This window comes from Ranitomeya imitator, chromosome 4, assembly GCF_032444005.1.
Source record: "Ranitomeya imitator isolate aRanImi1 chromosome 4, aRanImi1.pri, whole genome shotgun sequence".
NCBI lineage: Eukaryota > Metazoa > Chordata > Amphibia > Anura > Dendrobatidae > Ranitomeya > Ranitomeya imitator.
In genome coordinates, this window is record NC_091285.1 from 321,516,030 (window position 1) to 321,534,465 (window position 18,436).

The following is an 18,436-nucleotide window of genomic DNA, read 5'->3' on the forward strand; positions in this document are numbered from 1 at the left end:
AGTCACTTGCCACATTATAGTGCTGCACAAGCGTTATGGCCCCATAAGATGCTCCGTACAGTCACTTGCCCCTATATGCTTTTGCTGCGATAAAAAAAAATCACATACTCACCTCTCTTCACTCAGGACCCCCGACACTGATAAAAAAAAAAAAATCACATACTCACCCCTCTTCACTCAGGACCCCCGACACTTTCAAAGATTTACCTGCTCCTCGTGCGGCTCCGTCTTCAGCACTGACGTTCAGCAGAGGGCGTGCACTGACTACGTCACTGCGCCCTCTGACCTGAGCGTCACAGCCAGAGGACGATGAAAACGGAGCCGCACCGGAACGAGGAGCGGTAAATATCGTGCAGCGCTCCCCTCCCCGTATACTCACCTACTGCTGGCGCGGTCACTGCACGTCCCTGCTTCTTCCAGCGTTGCATCTTCTTCCTGTATTGAGCGGTTACAGTTACCGCGCTTTACAGTAATGAATATGCAGCTCCACCTATGGGAGGTGGAGCCGCATATTCATTACTGTAATGAGCGGTACCATGTGACCGCACAGTACAGGAAGAATATGCAGCGCTGGAAGAAGCAGGGACGTGCAGGCACTGCGCCAGCAGTAGGTGAGTATAATTAGACAGCCCCGACTCCCCCTCACCTGCCGACCCCCGGTTATGACTTGAGTATAAGCTGAGAGGGGGACTTTCAGCCCCCAAAAATGGGCTGAAAATCTCAGCTTATACTTGAGTATATACGGTATACATACACATTACAGACCAAAAGTTTGGACACACCGTCTCATTTAAAGATTTTTCTGTATTTTCATGACTATGAAAATTGTAAATTCACACTGAAGGCATTGAAACTATGAATTAACCCATGTGGAATTATATACTTAACAAAAAAGTGTGAAACAACTAAAAATATGTCTTATATTCTAGGTTCTTCAAAGTAGCCACCTTTTGCTTTGATGACTGCTTTGCACACTCTTGGCATTCTCTTGATGAGCTTCAAGAGGTAGTCACCGGAAATGGTTTTCACTTCACAGGTGTGCCCTGTCAGGTTTAATAAATGGGATTTCTTGCCTTATAAATGGGGTTGGGACCATCAGTTGTGTTGAGCAGTCTGGTGGATACACAGCTGATAGTCCTACTGAGTAGACTGTTAGAATTTGTATTATGGCAAGAAAAACGAAGAGAAGTAAAGAAAAACGAGTGGCCATCATTACTATAAAAAATGAAGGTCAGTCAGTCCGAAAAATTGGGAAAATTTTGAAAGTGTCCCCAAGTGCAGTTGCAAAACCATCAAGTGCTAAAAAGAAACTGGCTCACATGAGGACCACCCCAGGAACGGAAGACCAGGAGTCACCTCTGCTTCTGAGGATAAATTTATCCGAGTCACCAGCCACAGAAATCGCAGGTTAACAGCAGCTCAGATTAGAGACCAGATCAATGCCTTTGACTTTGTGCAGCAGGCCTTCATGGTAAAATAGCTGCTAGGAAACCACTGCTAAGGACAGGCAACAAGCAGAACAGACTTGTTTGGGCTAAAGAACACAAGGAATGGACATTAGACCAGTGGAAATCTGTGCTTTGGTCTGAGGAGTCCAAATTTGAGATCTTTGGTTCCAACCACCGTTTCTTTGTGCAATGCAGAAAAGGTGAATGGATGGACTGTACATGAATGGTTCCCACCATGAAGAATGAAGGAGGAGGTTTGATGGTGTGGGAATGCTTTGCTGGTGACACTGTTGGGGATTTATTCAAAATTGAAGGCATACTGAACCAGCATGGCTACCACAGCATCTTGCAGCGGCATGCTATTCCATCCGGTTTGCTTTTAGTTGGACCATCATTTATTTTTCAACAGGACAATGACCCCAAACACACATCCAGGCTGTGTAAGGGCTATTTGACCAAGAAGGAGAGTGATGGGGTGCTACGCCAGATGACCTGGCCTCCATAGTCACCAGACCTGAACCCAATCGAGATGGTCTGAGGTGAGCTGGACCGCAGAGTGAAGGCAAAAGGGCCAACAAGTGCTAAGCATCTCTGGGAACTCCTTCAAGAGTGTTGGAAAACCATTTCTGGTGACTACCTCTTGAAGCTCATCAAGAGAATGCCAAGAGTGTGCAAAGCAGTCATCAAAGCAAAAGGTGGCTACTTTGAAGAACCTAGAATATAAGACATATTTTCAGTTCTTTCACACTTTTTTGTTAAGTATATAATTCCACATGGGTTAATTCATAGTTTTGATGCCTTCAGTGTGAATTCACAATTTTCATAGTCATGAAAATATAGAAAAATCTATAAATGAAGAGGTGTGTCCAAACTTTTGGTCTGTACGGTGTATATATATTCATTAAGGTGCATTTAATTAACCAGGTTAACAGTTTTATGTAAATTCTCTATATATTTTCTAACCCTTTCGTGCACGGGCCTGTTTTTGCCTTCGTGACCGGGCCAATTTTTACAATTCTGACCACTGTCAGTTTATGAGGTCATAACTCTGGAATGCTTAAACGGATCTCGGTGATTCAGAGAATGTTATCTCGTGACATATTGTACTTCATGTTGGAGGTTAAATTACTTTGATATGACTTGCGATTATTTGTGAAAATCTTGAAAATTTTGCAATTTTCAAACTTTTAATTTTTATGCCCTGGAACCAAAATTTTTTCTTGTTAGGACGTTATAAGGCAGGGGTGGGGAACCTTTATTCTACTAAGGGCTATTTGGATATTTATACCATCCTTCGGGGGCCATACAAACTCTGCCCACAAAGTACATCCTGACTCTGGCACTGGTTTCAGGACGTAATCTTTCATTGCATGCCCTTCAGTGTCCAGTAGTGAACACTGTGTGTGTGTGCGCTAACAGAGCAAGAAGAAATTAATAACACTGCAATAACACTGCATGTGCTAACAGAGAAAGAAATTAATGAGCTGGTGTCTATCCAAATATAGCTCCCTGCCCAAGAATGCGGTCCCTGAGAATCTGCTAGGGGGCCAGATAAAAGGTCATCGAGGGCCGTAAATGGCTCGGGGGCCTGAGGTTAAAAGTTGACCAGTGATTTTTCATTTTTTCAACAAATTTTACAAAACCATTTTTTTTTAGGGACCACCTCACATTGGAAGTCACTTTGAGGGGACTATATCAAAGAAAATGCCCCCAAAAGACACCATTCTAAAAACTACATCCCTCAAGGTGCTCAAAACCACATTCAAGAAGTTTATTAACCCTTCAGGTGCTTCACAGGAATGACTGGAATGTGGAAGAAAAAAAATAAACTAACTTTTCTTTTATAAAAATGTTCCTTTAGATTTAATTTTTTTTTACTTTCGCAAGGGTAACAGGAGAAAATGGACCATACATTTTGTTTTGCAATTACTCCTGAGCATGCCAATACCCCATATGTGGGAAAAATCTACTGTTTGGGCACACGACAGTGCTCGGAAGGGAAGGAGCGCCATATGACTTTTTAAAATATGTTGGAATAATTAGCGGTTGCCATGTGGCGTTTGGAGAGCCCCTGATGTGCCTAAACAGTGGAAACCCCCAACAAGTGACACCATTTTGGATACTAGACCCCTTAGGGCAGTGTTCCCCAACTCCAGTCCTCAAGGCCCACCAACGGGTCAGGTTTTCAGGATTTCCACTGCAATGCACAGGTGATGAAATTATTGCCTGTGCAGGTGCTGCAATTATCACCTGGACAATACTAAGGAAATCCTGAAAACATGACCTGTTGGTGGGCCTTAAGGACTGGAGTTGGGGAAAACTGCCCTAGGGAACTTATCTAGATGTGTATTGAGCACCTTGAACCACAGGTGCTTCACAGAAGTTTATAACGTAGAGCCGTGGAAAAAAAAATTACATTTTTTGTCCCAAATGAATCTTTTTAGCTCCATATTTTGCATTTTCATAAAGGCAACAGGAGAAATTGCACCATACAGTTTGTTTTGCAATCTCTCCTGAGCACGCTGATACCCCATATGTGGGGGGATACTACTGTTTGGGCGCATGGCAGGGCTCAGAAGGGAAGGAGCGCCATTTGACTTTTGGAATGAAAAATTGGCTGGTATCGATACCTGATGCCACATTGCGTTTGGAGAACCCCTGACATGCCTAAGCAGTGGAAACCCCCTAACAATTGACCCCATTTTGGAAACTAGACCCCTCAAGGAATTTATCTAGAGGTCAGGTGAGCACCTTGAACCTCCAGGGGCTTCACAGAATTTTATAATATTGAGAAGTCAAAATAAAGAAAAAATGCTATTTTAGCCCACATTTCTTATCTTCACAAGGGTAGCAAGAAAAAATGGAACCCAAAGTTTATTTTGCAATTTCTCGTGAGTATGCCAAAACCCAGTATGTGGTGGAAAACTACTGTCTGGGAGCACGGCAGGGCATGAAAGGTAAAGAATGCCACATTACAGTGCAGGTTTTGCAGCATTGATTTGAGGGGGCCATGTCACAATATCAGAGCCCCTGAGGTGCAAGAACAGCAGAAACATCCGTGAGTGACCCCATTTTACAAACTACACCTCTGAATGAGTTCATCAAGGGGTGCAGTGATCATATTGACACCACAAGTGTGTCACAGAATTTGACACCATTGGGCAGTGAAGAAAAAATAATTAGTTTTTACAGAAAAAAAAATTGTTTTAGCCCCAGATTGTACATTTTCACACTGGGAAATGAGTAAAAATGGTGCCAAAATGTGTTACACAATTTCTTCTGAACTTGGCAATACCTCATACACTGTGTGCAGAATTATTAGGCAACTTGTATTTTGATCACATGATACTTTTTAAACATGTTGTCCTACTCCAAGCTGTTTAGGCTTGAGAGCCAACTACCAATTAAGTAAATCAGATGATGTGCATCACTGTAATCAGGAGGGGTGTTGTCTAATGACATCAAACCCCTATATAAGGTGTGCTTAATTATTAGGCAACTTCCTTTCCTTTGGCAAAATGGGTCAGAAGAGAGATTTGACAGGCTCTAAAAAGTCCAAAATTGTGAGATGTCTTGCAGAGATGCAGCAGTCTTGAAATTGCCAAGCTTTTGAAGCGTGATCACTGAACAATCAAGCGTTTCATGGCAAATAGCCAACAAAGGTCGCAAGAAGAGTGTTGGGCAAAAAAGGCGCACAATAACTGCCCATGAATTGAGGAAAATCAAGCGTGAAACTGCCAAGATGCCATTTTCCAACAGTTTTGATATATTTCAGAGGTGCAACTTTACTGGAGTAACAAAAAGCACAAGGTGTGCAATATTCAGGGACATGGCCAAGGTAAGGAAGGCTGAAAAACGACCACCTTTGAACAACAAACATAAGATAAAACATCAAGACTGGGCCAAGAAATATCTTATGACTGACTTTTCAAAGGTTTTATGGACTGATGAAATGAGAGTGACTCTTGATGGGCCAGATGGATGGGCCAGAGGCTGGATCAGTAAAGGGCAGAGAGCTCCACTCCGACTGAGATGCCAGCAGGGTGGAGGTGGGGTACTGGCATGGGCTGGTATCATCAAAGATGAACTTTTGGGACCTTTTCGGGTTGAGGATGGAGTGAAGCTCAACTCCCAGACCTACTGCCAGTTTCTGGAAGACTTCTTCAAGCAGTGGTACAGCAAGAAGTCGGTATCGTTTAAGAAAAACATGATTTTCATGCAGGACAATGCTCCATCACATGCCTCCAACTACCCCAAAGTGTGGCTGGCCAATAAATGTCTCAAAGAAGAAAAAATAATGACATGGCCCCCTTGTTCACCTGATCTGAACCCCATAGTGAACCTGAGGTCCTTCATAAAATATGAGATCTACAGGGAGGGAAAACAGTACACTTCTCGGAACAGTGTCTGGGAGGCTGTGGTGGCTGCTGCATGCAATGTTGGTCATAAACAGATCAAGCAACTGACTGAATCTATGGATGGAAGGCTGTTGAGTGTCATCATAAAGAAAGGTGGCTATATTGGTCACTAATTTTGGGGGGTTTGTTTTTGCCTGCCAGAAATGTTTATTTCTAAATTTTGTGCAGTTATATTGGTTTACCTGGTGAAAATAAACAAGTGAGATGGGAATATATTTGGTTTTTATTAAGTTGCCTAATACCGTATATACTCGAGTATAAGCCGACCCGAGTATAAGCCGACCCCCCTAATTTTGCCACAAAAAACTGGGAAAACTTATTGACTCGAGTATAAGCCTAGGGTGGAAATGCAGCATTTACCGGTGAATTTCAAAAATAAAAATAGATCATTATTTCCCCATAGCTGTGCCATATAGTGCTCTGCACCGTTCATTATTTCCCCATAGCTGTGCCCCATATAGTGCTCTGCACCGTTCATTGTGCCCCATTGCTGTGCCATATACGGTGCTCTGCACCGTTCATTGTGCCCCATTGCTGTGCCATATACGGTGCTCTGCACCGTTCATTGTGCCCCATTGCTGTGCCATATACGGTGCTCTGCACCGTTCACTGTGCCCCATAGCTGTGCCATATACGGTGCTCTGCACCGTTCACTGTGCCCCATAGCTGTGCCATATACGGTGCTCTGCACCGTTCACTGTGCCCCATAGCTGTGCTGTGCCATATACGGTGCTCTGCACCGTTCACTGTGCCCCATAGCTGTGCTGTGCCATATACGGTGCTCTGCACCGTTCACTGTGCCCCATAGCTGTGCTGTGCCATATACAGTGCTCTGCACCGTTCACTGTGCCCCATAGCTGTGCTGTGCCATATACAGTGCTCTGCACCGTTCACTGTGCCCCATAGCTGTGCTGTGCCATATACGGTGCTCTGCACCGTTCACTGTGCCCCATAGATGCTCCACATTAATCTGTTCTGCCGCCGCTGCCGCAATAAAGAAAAAAAAAACACATACTCACCTCCCTTGATTGCAGCTCCCGGCGTCTCGTTCCGGCGCCTCCATCTTCCCGGCGTCTCTGCTCTGACTGATCAGGCAGAGGGCGCCGCGCACACTATATGCGTCATCGCGCCCCCTGCCTGAACAGTCAGAGAGCGCAGACGCCGGGAAGATGGAGGCGCCGGCCGGGAAGATGGATCGGCGCCCGGCGGCTGGAACGAGGACAGGTGAATATAACATACTCACCTAGTCCTGGCGATCCTCGCGCTGTCCCCTCCTGTCTTCGGTGCCGCAGCTTCTTTCTCTATCAGCGGTCACCGGCACCGCTGATTAGAGAAATGAATAAGCGGCTCCGCCCCTATGGGAGGTGGAGCCGCTTATTCATTTCTGTAATGAGCGGTCCCACGTGACCGCTGAAGAGAGGAAGAAACTGCAGCGCCGAAGCCCGTGGGACGGCAGGGACAGCGCGAGGATCGCTGGGACTAGGTAAGTATACCTCAGCGCCCTCACCCCCTCACCTGCCGACCCCACCGCTACCGTGACTCGAGTATAAGCCGAGGGGGGCACTTTCAGCCCAAAAATTTGGGCTGAAAATCTCGGCTTATACTCGAGTATATACGGTAATTCTGCACAGTATTTGTTACCTGCACAAACAGATATCCTCCTAAGATAGCCAAAGCGGAAAAAAAAAACACTCCAACTTCCAAAAATATTAAGCTTTGATATTTATGAGTCTTTTAGGTTGATTGAGAACATAGTTGTTGATCAACAATAAAAATAATCCTCTAAAATACAACTTGCCTAATAATTCTTCACACAGTGCATGTGGCCGTAAAGTACTGATTAGCCACACAGCAAGACTCTGGATGGACAGAGCGCTATTTGACTCTTGGAGCAAATTATTATAGAATAGTTTCCAGACTCTATATAAAGAGGTCCTAAATGCCAGAAAAAAAAGCAGAATCCCCCCTAAAGTGATCCTAGTTTGGAAATTATACTCCTTTAGGAATTGATCTACAAGTGTAGTGATGATTTTGACTCCATAAGTGTTTTCAGAAACCAGCAGCAGTGGATGTTGCTGAGTGAAAAATGCAAAATGCCGTTGTAATGTCCAGTACACTGTAGTAATCAGTACGTTGCAGCACCAGTACGATATGACAAGCCCGTGCTTCTGGATACATGCACCCATAAATTAGGCGGGCTCTCATCACTACAGAAATGCCTAACGTGGATAATATGTGTGGTTTAGGTCAGGGTGGATTTGATTTAAATCTAACTGATTTAAATCACGATTTAAATCACTAGTCAGTAAGGCTTGATTTAAATCATTGATTTAAATCAAAGTTTCTACCTAACTGAATTTGACTCCGCAGAGGTCCCAGCCTCTTCTTCACGGCAAAAATGTTACAACATGAACAGAGTTGAGAAAAAGACCTTAATCCTACTGTTCTACAAACCTATGAATACAGAATCAACCCCTTCAGTGCCAAGTCCAAGAAGTTAGACAATATGTTTCTGATTGTTTGGAGTGGAATAGATCTGCACAACACAAGAAGAATGTGAATCTAAGTGTGAGGAGGAGGAAGGGCAAGCAGACAAGAAAATGAAAGTGAAACTTTGAGCACAATACTGCAGCAAAGCCACAGATAGACATCTTCATCACCGCACTTCTCATGATGTTGCCGCATTCGCGCCACCAGGCCTTGCATCATTTGCATTTTGCACGCATGCCTGCCTTACCGATAGGCGAAGGAGCTTCATTAAAATTTTCCCAAACTGGGTCTCTTTTACGGCCTGCTGCCATTATAAGGAAAGAATGTAATAAACCTCAGATCGTACACACAAACAGATCCAGACTTGTCTGTCTGTGGCTATGCTGCAGTATTGTGCTCAAAGTTTCACTTTAATTTTCTTGTCTGCTTGCCCTTCCTCCTCCTCACACTTAGATTCACATTCTTCTTGAGAACTGCGTAAGTAAAGCGAGCGTCTGTGATAATATAGGAGAGAAACTGCCCACTAATCCTACAGAAACCTCTGGAAGAGCATGGCATTGTGAATGTTACACATATTATTCTACTGAGTTCAGGGCCGCCATCAGGGCATGACAGCCATCACTACAGTATGGGGCCCGGTGGTCAGAGGCAAAAGGGGGGGCCCGAACACGCTGGCAGGTCAATCCGCTCGGGCTCGGGCCCCCTCCTCTTTGTTTCTGTTCATCGGGCCCCTGGGCATTTTAATCTGTGTTCTGCTTCTGCCGAACGCCCGATGCATAACAACACTGTGGCATTTAAAGATACACCTACAGTGTTGTTTAATGCATCGGGCGGACGAAAATGGGTGCTGTACCTTTAAGTTGAGACCGGCGGTGCATCATGGTCCTGAAGTCACGCTGCTCTGCTCGCATTTCCTCATTCATTCTGAGCACTGAGCAGAGCAGCGTGCGGTGTGCCAGATGTCGTCGGATAAAGTAGGAGGAGGAGGGGGAGGCAGCGGGCTGTCAGGCAGGCAGAGTGCACTGCGGCCAGTCTCTCTGAGTCTCATGAGCAGATGAGGCTTCAGGTGGCTGCGCCTGGCAGTGGGTGGCTGATGAGGGAAGGCGAGTGGGGGCTGCATCCTACAGGGTTCAGTGGGAGAATAGTGGGGAGTGGGACTGTCAGCCCCCACTAGCCTCCCCCCTGGGCCCTGCATCCCCCACTAGCCTCCCCCCTGGGCCCTGCATCCCCCACTAGCCTCCCCCCTGGGCCCTGCATCCCCCACTAGCCTCCCCCCTGGGCCCTGCAGTCCCCAGTCCCCACCAGTCTCCCCTCAGGGCCCTGCAGCCCCCACTAGCCTCCCCCCTGGGCCCTGCAGCCCCCAGTCCCCACCAGTCTCCCCTCAGGGCCCTGCAGCCCCCACTAGCCTCCCCCCTGGGCCCAGCAGCCCCCAGTCCCCACCAGTCTCCCCTCAGGGCCCTGCAGCCCCCACTAACCTCCCCCTGGGCCCTGCAGCCCCCAGTCCCCACCAGTCTCCCCTCAGGGCCCTGCAGCCCCCACTAGCCTCCCCCCTGGGCCCTGCAGCCCCCAGTCCCCACCAGTCTCCCCTCAGGGCCCTGCAGCCCCCACTAGCCTCCCCCCTGGGCCCTGCAGCCCCCAGTCCCCACCAGTCTCCCCTCAGGGCCCTGCAGCCCCCACTAGCCTCCCCCCTGGACCATGCAACCTCCAGTCCCCACCAGCCTCCCCTCTGGGCCCTGCAGCCCCCACTAGCCTCCCCCTGGACCATGCAACCTCCAGTCCCCACTAGCCTCCCCTCTGGGCCCTGCAGCCCCCACTAGCCTCCCCCCTGGGCCCAGCAGCCCCCAGTCCCCACCAGTCTCCCCTCAGGGCCCTGCAGCCCCCAATAGCCTCCCCCTGGGCCCTGCAGCCCCCAGTCCCCACCAGTCTCCTCTCAGGGCCCTGCAGCCCCCACTAGCCTCCCCCCTGGGCCCTGCAGCCCCCAGTCCCCACCAGTCTCCTCTCAGGGCCCTGCAGCCCCCACTAGCCTCCCCCCTGGGCCCTGCAGCCCCCAGTCCCCACCAGTCTCCCCTCAGGGCCCTGCAGCCCCCACTAGCCTCCCCCCTGGACCATGCAACCTCCAGTCCCCACCAGCCTCCCCTCTGGGCCCTGCAGCCCCCAGTCCCCACCAGTCTCCCCTCAGGGCCCTGCAGCCCCCACTAGCCTCCCCCCTGGGCCCTGCAGCCCCCACTAGCCGCTGCCTCCCCCTGGACCATGCAACCTCCAGTCCCCACCAGCCTCCCCTCTGGGCCCTGCAGCCCCCAGTCCCACTAGCCTCCCCCTGGACCATGCAGCCCCCTGCCCCCACCAGTCTCCCCTCGGGGTCCTGCAGCCCCCACTAGCCTCCCCACTGGGCCCTGCAGCCCCCACTAGCCGCTGCCTCCCCCTGGACCATGCAACCTCCAGTCCCCACCAGCCTCCCCTCTGGGCCCTGCAGCCCCCAGTCCCACTAGCCTCCCCCTGGACCATGCAGCCCCCTGCCCCCACCAGTCTCCCCTCGGGGTCCTGCAGCCCCCACTAGCCTCCCCACTGGGCCCTGCAGCCCCCACTAGCCACTGCCTCCCCCTGGACCCTGCAGCCCCCACTAGCCGCTGCCTCCCCCTGGACCCTGCAGCCCGCCAGTTCCCACTAGCCTCCCCCTGGACCATGCAGTCCCACAGTCCCCACTATCCTCCCCCTTTGCCCTGCAGCCCTCTAGCCTTCCCTGGGCCCTGTTGGATGTGGCAGCCAGTCATGGACTGGAGCCACATCCAACAGGGGCCAGGGCGAGGCTAGTGGAAACTGGGGGCCACGTCCAACAGAGTGAGGGGAGGCTAGTAGGGTAAGGGTGCTAAGGGGAGTGTGCATCCAGCAGGTGGAGATTGCTAGGGGGAGTCTGCGTCCTGCAGGGGGAATCTGTTGCGGGGAGTCTGCGTCCCATTGGTGGAGGCTGCTAGGGTGAATCTGCATTCCGCAGGAGGAATCTGCTGTGGGGAGGCTGTGGAGATGGCGAGGACAGCCAGGGCTAGTCGACGATGCGTTTCAAGAGGGTGCCAACCTCTGCGAACAGGTAGCAAACAAGAATAGTTGACAATTGTAAAGAGTTGTGGAATTAATGGTGCTATAAAAGTAAGTAAAATAAATAATAATAATTTTATTTATATAGCACCAACGTATTCCGCAGCGCTTTACAAATTATAGAGGGGACTTGTACAGACAATAGACATAATACAGTTCAAAACAGATACCAGGAGGAATGAGGGCCCTGCTGCTCGCAAGCTTACAAACTATGAGGAAAAGGGGAGACACGAGAGGTGGATGGTAACAATTGCTATAGTTATTCGGACCGGCCATAGTGTAAGGCTCGGGTGTTCATGTAAAGCTGCATGAACCAGTTAACTGCCTAAGTATGTAACAGTACAGACACAGAGGGCTATTAACTGCATAAAGTGAATGAGAACATGATGTGAGGAACCTGATTATGGTTTGTTTTTTGAATGGGCCACACAGGGATAGTTGGGTTAATGCGTTGAGGCGGTAGGCCAGTCTGAACAAATGTGTTTTTTAGGGCACGCTTAAAACTGTGGGGATTGGGGATTAATCGTATTAACCTGGGTAGTAAATAAATGGGGTGATCTCCCCTTTACTGTTGACTACTTTTTATTTTTTATACGATCACTTTGAGTTAAGTTTTGAGGTGTATTTATGTTCTACGCATTATAGATTTTTAATAAATACCAATAAAGATATTTTTTAGTTTTGCATAATAAGTGATTATATATGCAATAATATACACTGTTTCCATTTATTTGGTGGGCAGGCTGAGGCGGCAGCGGTGAGCAGGCTGAGGCGACCATTAGATTCTTCTTGACTGGGTGGTGCGCGCTGTGGCAACATCGGCTGTGTGAGTAAATAACAAGTCCATGTATTCGTTTGTCCACCATTTCAGTATGTGATTGTATGATACAATCATTCCTTCCCCCTTTCACTCCCCAACAGCAATGTATATTTGTTACTGGATGATCCTGACCTGCTGCAAAACCTAATGACCAATTACAATATCAGGCAGCAGCTCAGGATCATCCAGTAACTTATAACTTTTGGTTGGGAAGTGGGGTGGAGAATAATTCATGCAAGTGAGTATATATGATTGGGAAGCATCTTTATTATTATGGCAGCGTAATGTTCGAAAGGGGAAAATCGGTCTGCGCTCACACAGCAGTGCATGGATCGGGCGCCGATGTCCTGACCAGCATCCTCATACATGCTGTGAGGCTGCTGAGCTCAGGTCAGGAGACCCGCGGCCTGTCCCAAGTGCAGACCGATATTCACCAACGGTTCCACTAGTCAGATTCCTCTAGTTAGATCAAGAGTCTACCTTGTCGTGGTCGTGGCGGCTTAAAAACATCTTTTGGTCAAAACAAAAGCTGATGGCTATGTATATGATATGGTGTTAATGTGTGATTGGTGAGGACGTGGTGCAGAAGTGGAGTTTTCCCAAGAGTGGGCGGAGGGACTGTGGAAGGTTCGATGGGTGGAGGCGGAGCTAGGGTGGAGGTGGAACTGGGGGTGGAGCCTGGGCGGAGTTTGAGGGGGGGCCCCGAAATTTTGACAGTATGGGGCCCTGAAATCCCTAGTGGCAGCCCTGACTGAGTTAAACAACTCAGCTTTATCTCATGATGGAAGAACCTTTGGATGGTAAAATATTTTCCTCAAAAAGCAGTTTATTGAAAAAAATCCGATTTAAATAAAAAAAATCCGATTTAAATAAAAAAAATCAGATTTGTTTGATTTTTTTAAAAAAAACATTGATTTTTATCCACCCTGGTTTAGGTACACTGTGGGGTTCAGAAGGGAAGGGGGCATTTGAATTTGGGAGCGCAGAATTTATTTTAAAAGGGTGAGTACTTATAACGCTTTTCCAGAGCCTTTGTTCTAGCAGTAATGTGGAAGCTCCCTATATTTCCGTTAACAGATGACGGACCTGAGAGAGGACTTGCTTTTTTTGTGGATTGAGTGGAAGCTTTTATTGGGAACATTTTACATAACGTTTGGAATCACAGTTATCCGGCGCTCTACGATGAGCACTTACTTTGGGGTTTCTATCTAAATTTCTGAGTGATGTGACAGATGAAACCCCAGATCCATTCACTATAATGAGGCAGCAGAGTTACACTGGACTCCGTCTAGCCTCTGTTCAGCAGTGTCCTTCTTTTCAGAGGTACACAAAACTGGCAGACAGCGCTTTTATGTATGACTAAAAATAGGGACACCGCCGGATCACAGGTCTTACGGCGTTCACAGTGCCTCCATCTGCCTCATTACAGGTAATCTTCCGCCAGGAGTTCTGTTTGACTCGCTTATTTCAGAGATTTACACGGAAACCCCGGTGTAAGCGCTCAGCACAGTGCGAGGGATAAGTGTGCGCCGAGCCTTACTGCGATCTTTGGGAGGCAGAATGAAAAAAAAAAAAAACCAGCATGTGAAGAATTGGTTTTATTTATTTTTTACAATGTTCGTCATGCGGTATAAGTGATTAGCAGACTTTATTCTTCGGATTGGTGCAATTACAGCGATACCAGATTTATATCAAGTTTTTTTTTATGTTTGGCAGCTGTCACACACTAAAAGACGCTTTTTATTGCCCATATTTTGAGAGCTATAATTTTTCCATATTTCGGCTGACAGTCATGTGACGGCTTGTTTTTTGCGGGTTGAGCTAACGTTTTTATTGGTACCATTTTCAGGCACATGACATCAAAGCAGGGGACGCGACAGAAAACCCCACAATGGTCACAGAAATTACTTGAATCTGACAAAAGTAGTAATAAATACAAAATCTATGAAAATGGATAAATGAAAGTCAAACATTACTTTTCAACCATGGTCCCACAGAATTTAAAAAAAGATGTAACTCATGAAATAGGCCTGGACAGAAATGATGGTACCCTTAACTTAATATTTTGTTGCACGACCTTTTGAGGCAATCACTGCAATCAGATGATTCCTCTAACCGTCAACGAGACTTCTGCACCTCTCGATAGGTATTCTGGCCCACTCCTCAAGAGCAAACTGCTCCAGTTGTCTCGTGTTTAAAGATTGCCTTTTCCAGACGGCATGTTTCAGCTCTTTCCAAAGATGCTCAATAAGATTTATGTCAGGGCTCATAAAAGGCCACTTCAGAATAGTCAATGTTTTCCTTTTAGACATTCTTGGGTGTTTCTAGCTGTGTGTTTGGGGTCATTATCCTGTTGCAAGACCCGTGAACTGCGACTGAGACCAAGGTTTCTGACACTGGGCAGCACATTTCTCTCTAGAATCCCTTGATAGTCTTGAGATTTCATTGTTCCCTGCACAGATTCTAGAATATAACAGAGCCTCCTCCATGTTTCAAAGTAGGGACAGTGTTCTTTTCTTGATATGCTTTATTCTTCCGTCTGTGAACATAGAGCTGATGTGCCTTGCCAGAAAGTTCAATTTTTGTCTCATCTGTCCATAGGATATTCTCCAAGATGCTTTGTGGCTTGTCAACATGTAGTTTGGCAAATTCCAGTCTGGCTTTTGTATGATTTTTGTTCAACAATGGTGTCCTCCTTGGTCGTCTCCCATGAAGTCCACTTTGGCTCATACAACGACAGGTGGTGCGATCTGACACTGATGTTCCTTGAGCTTGAAGTTCACCTTTAATCTGTTTAGAAGTTTTTCTGGGCTCCTTTATTACCTTTTGTATTATCCATCTTTTTGATTTGTCATCAATTTTCCTCCTGTGGCCATGTCCAGGGAGGTTGGTTACAGTCCCATGTATCTTGAATTTCTGAATAATATGTGCAACTTAGTCACAGGAATATCAAGCTGCTTGGAGATGGTCTTATAACTTTTAACATGTTTGTCTATAATTTTTTTTTCTAATCTCCTGAGACAACTCTTTCCTTTGCTTCCTCTGGTCCATGTTGAGTGTGATTACACACCATGTCATCAAACAGCACAGTGAGTATCTGTAGCCCTAAGTACAGGCCCACTCACTGATTCCAAGATTGTAGACACCTGTGATACTAGTTAGTGGACACATGTTGATTTAACATGTCCCCTTTGTCACATTATTTTCAGGGGTACCATTATTTCTGTCCAGGCCTATTTCATGACTTTTATTTTATTTTTTTTTAAATTCTGTGGAAGCATGGCTGAAAAACAATGTCTGACTTTCATTTGTCCATTTTCATAGATCTTTTATTTATTATTACTTTTGTCAGATTCAAGTTATTTCTGTGACCATTGTAGGTTTTTCTGTAATTAAACGAGGGGTACCAACAATTTTGACCATGTGTGTACATACAGTGGGAGAAATAAGTATTGAAAATGTCACCAATTTTCTAAGTAAATATATTTCTAAAGATGCTACTGACATGAAATTCTTACCAGATGTCAGTAACTGCCCATCCAATCCACACAGGCAAAGAAACGAAAACATAAATGTCAGGGATGACGTATTGGACACTAATTAAGAGGGGTTTAAAATGCCATGGAAAGTCCTGACACCAGCTTTAGTCTATCAGCAATTATAAAGCAATCATGCCACTTAGTGAAAAATAATATCAGCTGGTTTAACTGATGGCCTATAAAAAGGTGTCTTACTATCAAGATGCCACACAAGAAACATCTCATGATGGGCAAAACCAGTGAGCTATCTCAAGACCTTCACAACCTTATTGTTGCAAAAGATACTTATGACATTACATTTAGGAAAATTTCTAAACTACTGAAGGTTTCAGTGAGCACTGTTGGGACCAAAATCCAGAAGTGGAAAGAAGATTATTTCATCATAAACTGGCCACGACCAGGTGATCCGCACAAGATTTCATACAGAGGAGTGAAAAGAATTATCAGAAGAGTTGTCCAAGAGCCAATGAACACCTGTATAGAGCTACAGAAACACCTGGAATCAGAAGATAGAATTGTTTCAAAGAAAACTATACAGTAAGTAATGTACTCCTCTTCCATAACATGTATGCACAGTCTGCATACAAAACTCCATTGCTAAACAAAAACCATGTTTAAGCGCATTTAAAGTTCAACAACATTTAGACAAGCCTGTGAAATACTAGGAGAATCTAGTTTGGTCAGATGAGACCAAAATTGAACTCTTTGGATGCCATAATGCACACCATGAAGGTCTGGTCAGAAAGCTCTGCATTTCACCCCCAAAACACCGTGCCAACAGTGACGTTTGAATGTGGAAACATCATGGTGCAGGAACATCATGTTGTGGGGATGATTTAAGCATAAAGCACTGGAAAAATTCATATCATTGGAGGAAGGATGAAAGGAAAAATGTACCTAATCATTCTTGCTAAAAATCTGCCATCTACCAGGCTGATGAAGTTGAATCAAGGTGGACATTTCAGCGACAATGATCTCAAAAACCCAGCCAAGGAAACTGTTAGTTGGTTTTAGAGAAAAAAAATAAATCTCCTAGAATGGCCCAGCCAATCACTTGACCTGATTCCAATAGAAAATTTACGGAAGAAATGAAAGTCCAGAGTTCATAGAAGGAGCCCACTGAACCTTTATGATTTGAAAAGTGATTCTATGGAAGAATTGGCCAAAATCACATCTGAGCAACACATGCGACTAGTTTCTCCATAGATGAGGTGCCTTGAAGCTGTCCTCTCCAACAAAGGCTTTTGTACAAAGTACTAAATACATTTCAGTAAGTGTGCGCAATACTTTTTAACCTGTGTCATTTTTCATTATTACACATAACTTAATTTATGGAGATTTATGGTGTGATTTCTTTGCCTGTGTGGATTGAATGGATTGCTTTTGACACCTGGTGAAAATTAAATGTCAATAGCACCTTTAGAAATACATTTACTAGAAAATTAGTGACATGTTCAATACTTATTTCACCCACTGTAAATATACTCACTATACAGTCCATAAATTAATTGCATAGATTTATAGCTTTCAAGCTGTAAAACAAAAATTACGAGTCTGTATCATCTGCAATAAATGGCACGTTGAATACATACATAAAACACAGTAAAAGTGGAATAAAAAGATGATATACCTAAAGTGACTTATCTGATTCTCCAAAAGCACTGCAAGACGATCTTTAATCTCTTCAAACCGATCTCGCTCCTCAGCTGTAACAGTCCCAATTCCATCAGGCCTGCAAAAACATAACTATTATTGAGCAATTGTTAGAATAATTACTAGTTTTTAGAGTTTCCACCTCATTCTTACATGCTATATTTATATTCAAAATGTTGTTTCAGGAAAACTTGCAGCAGAATGTCTGTGACTGCCTCTAGCTCCTTCACACCTCCATAGACTCTTATGAGCATTAACCGTCATTCATATTGAGTAATGTGAAAATCAGTCTGAGCTGAAGACTGATTTTTCCCATGAGTTGATAATTCTGAGATTGAAGTATAAGTTCAAGATGAGAGAAAAAAAAACAGATTTCTCCAACAAAATATTTTAAAGATATACTTATTTGAATGCATATGGCTGATGGTTAATTTTGGTTACTTACAAATTTTTAATAATTTGATTATACTATAGCAATTGACCTGTGGAGGTCCCAGCAGATGGAACTACCATGAACTAGCATTTATTACACATCCCATGAAAAAAGTTAAAAATGCTTTTGATGGAATACACCTTTGAAAACATAGAAAAAGCTGCTCTGTCAATTTATATTTGTGTCAATCTACTTATTCACAATTTTAAAGATATTCACTATATATTACTACAAAACCTACAAGAAACAAAATGAGCAAAAACCCTGCTGTAACTAAATAAGTAAAAAAGCAAAAGTGCATTTAAATAACTCAGGGTTCTTCGTAATACTGTTTTTGATCAAACATGGTGAGATGCAGGGAGAGGGACGAAGGAGCTAACCACGCTGAGAATGTGAAGCTGGAAATTCGGCCCGGAGTTCCTCCTGAGGGTGCCGTTTCCACTGGTGATCACAGCAAGGTAGACGAAAAATGGGTAAAGATTCCGGCACAGCTATTCAGGGATAAAATGGATTCTTTATTCAAAAGTAGTTAAAACATTAAA

General features: G+C 45.4%; 1 protein-coding gene across 7 annotated transcripts in view; it reads right to left on the reverse strand.

Annotated features, from left to right (window-relative positions):
- Nucleotides 1-18,436, reverse strand: part of CADPS2 (calcium dependent secretion activator 2) — an 854,105-nt gene that overhangs the window by 450,885 nt on the left and 384,784 nt on the right. For all 7 annotated transcript variants that reach the window (XM_069764895.1, XM_069764893.1, XM_069764892.1 and 4 more), the window contains exon 14: nucleotides 17,439-17,540. In XM_069764895.1, the coding sequence (XP_069620996.1) occupies nucleotides 17,439-17,540 (102 nt within the window). The remainder of the gene's footprint in view (nucleotides 1-17,438; nucleotides 17,541-18,436) is intronic.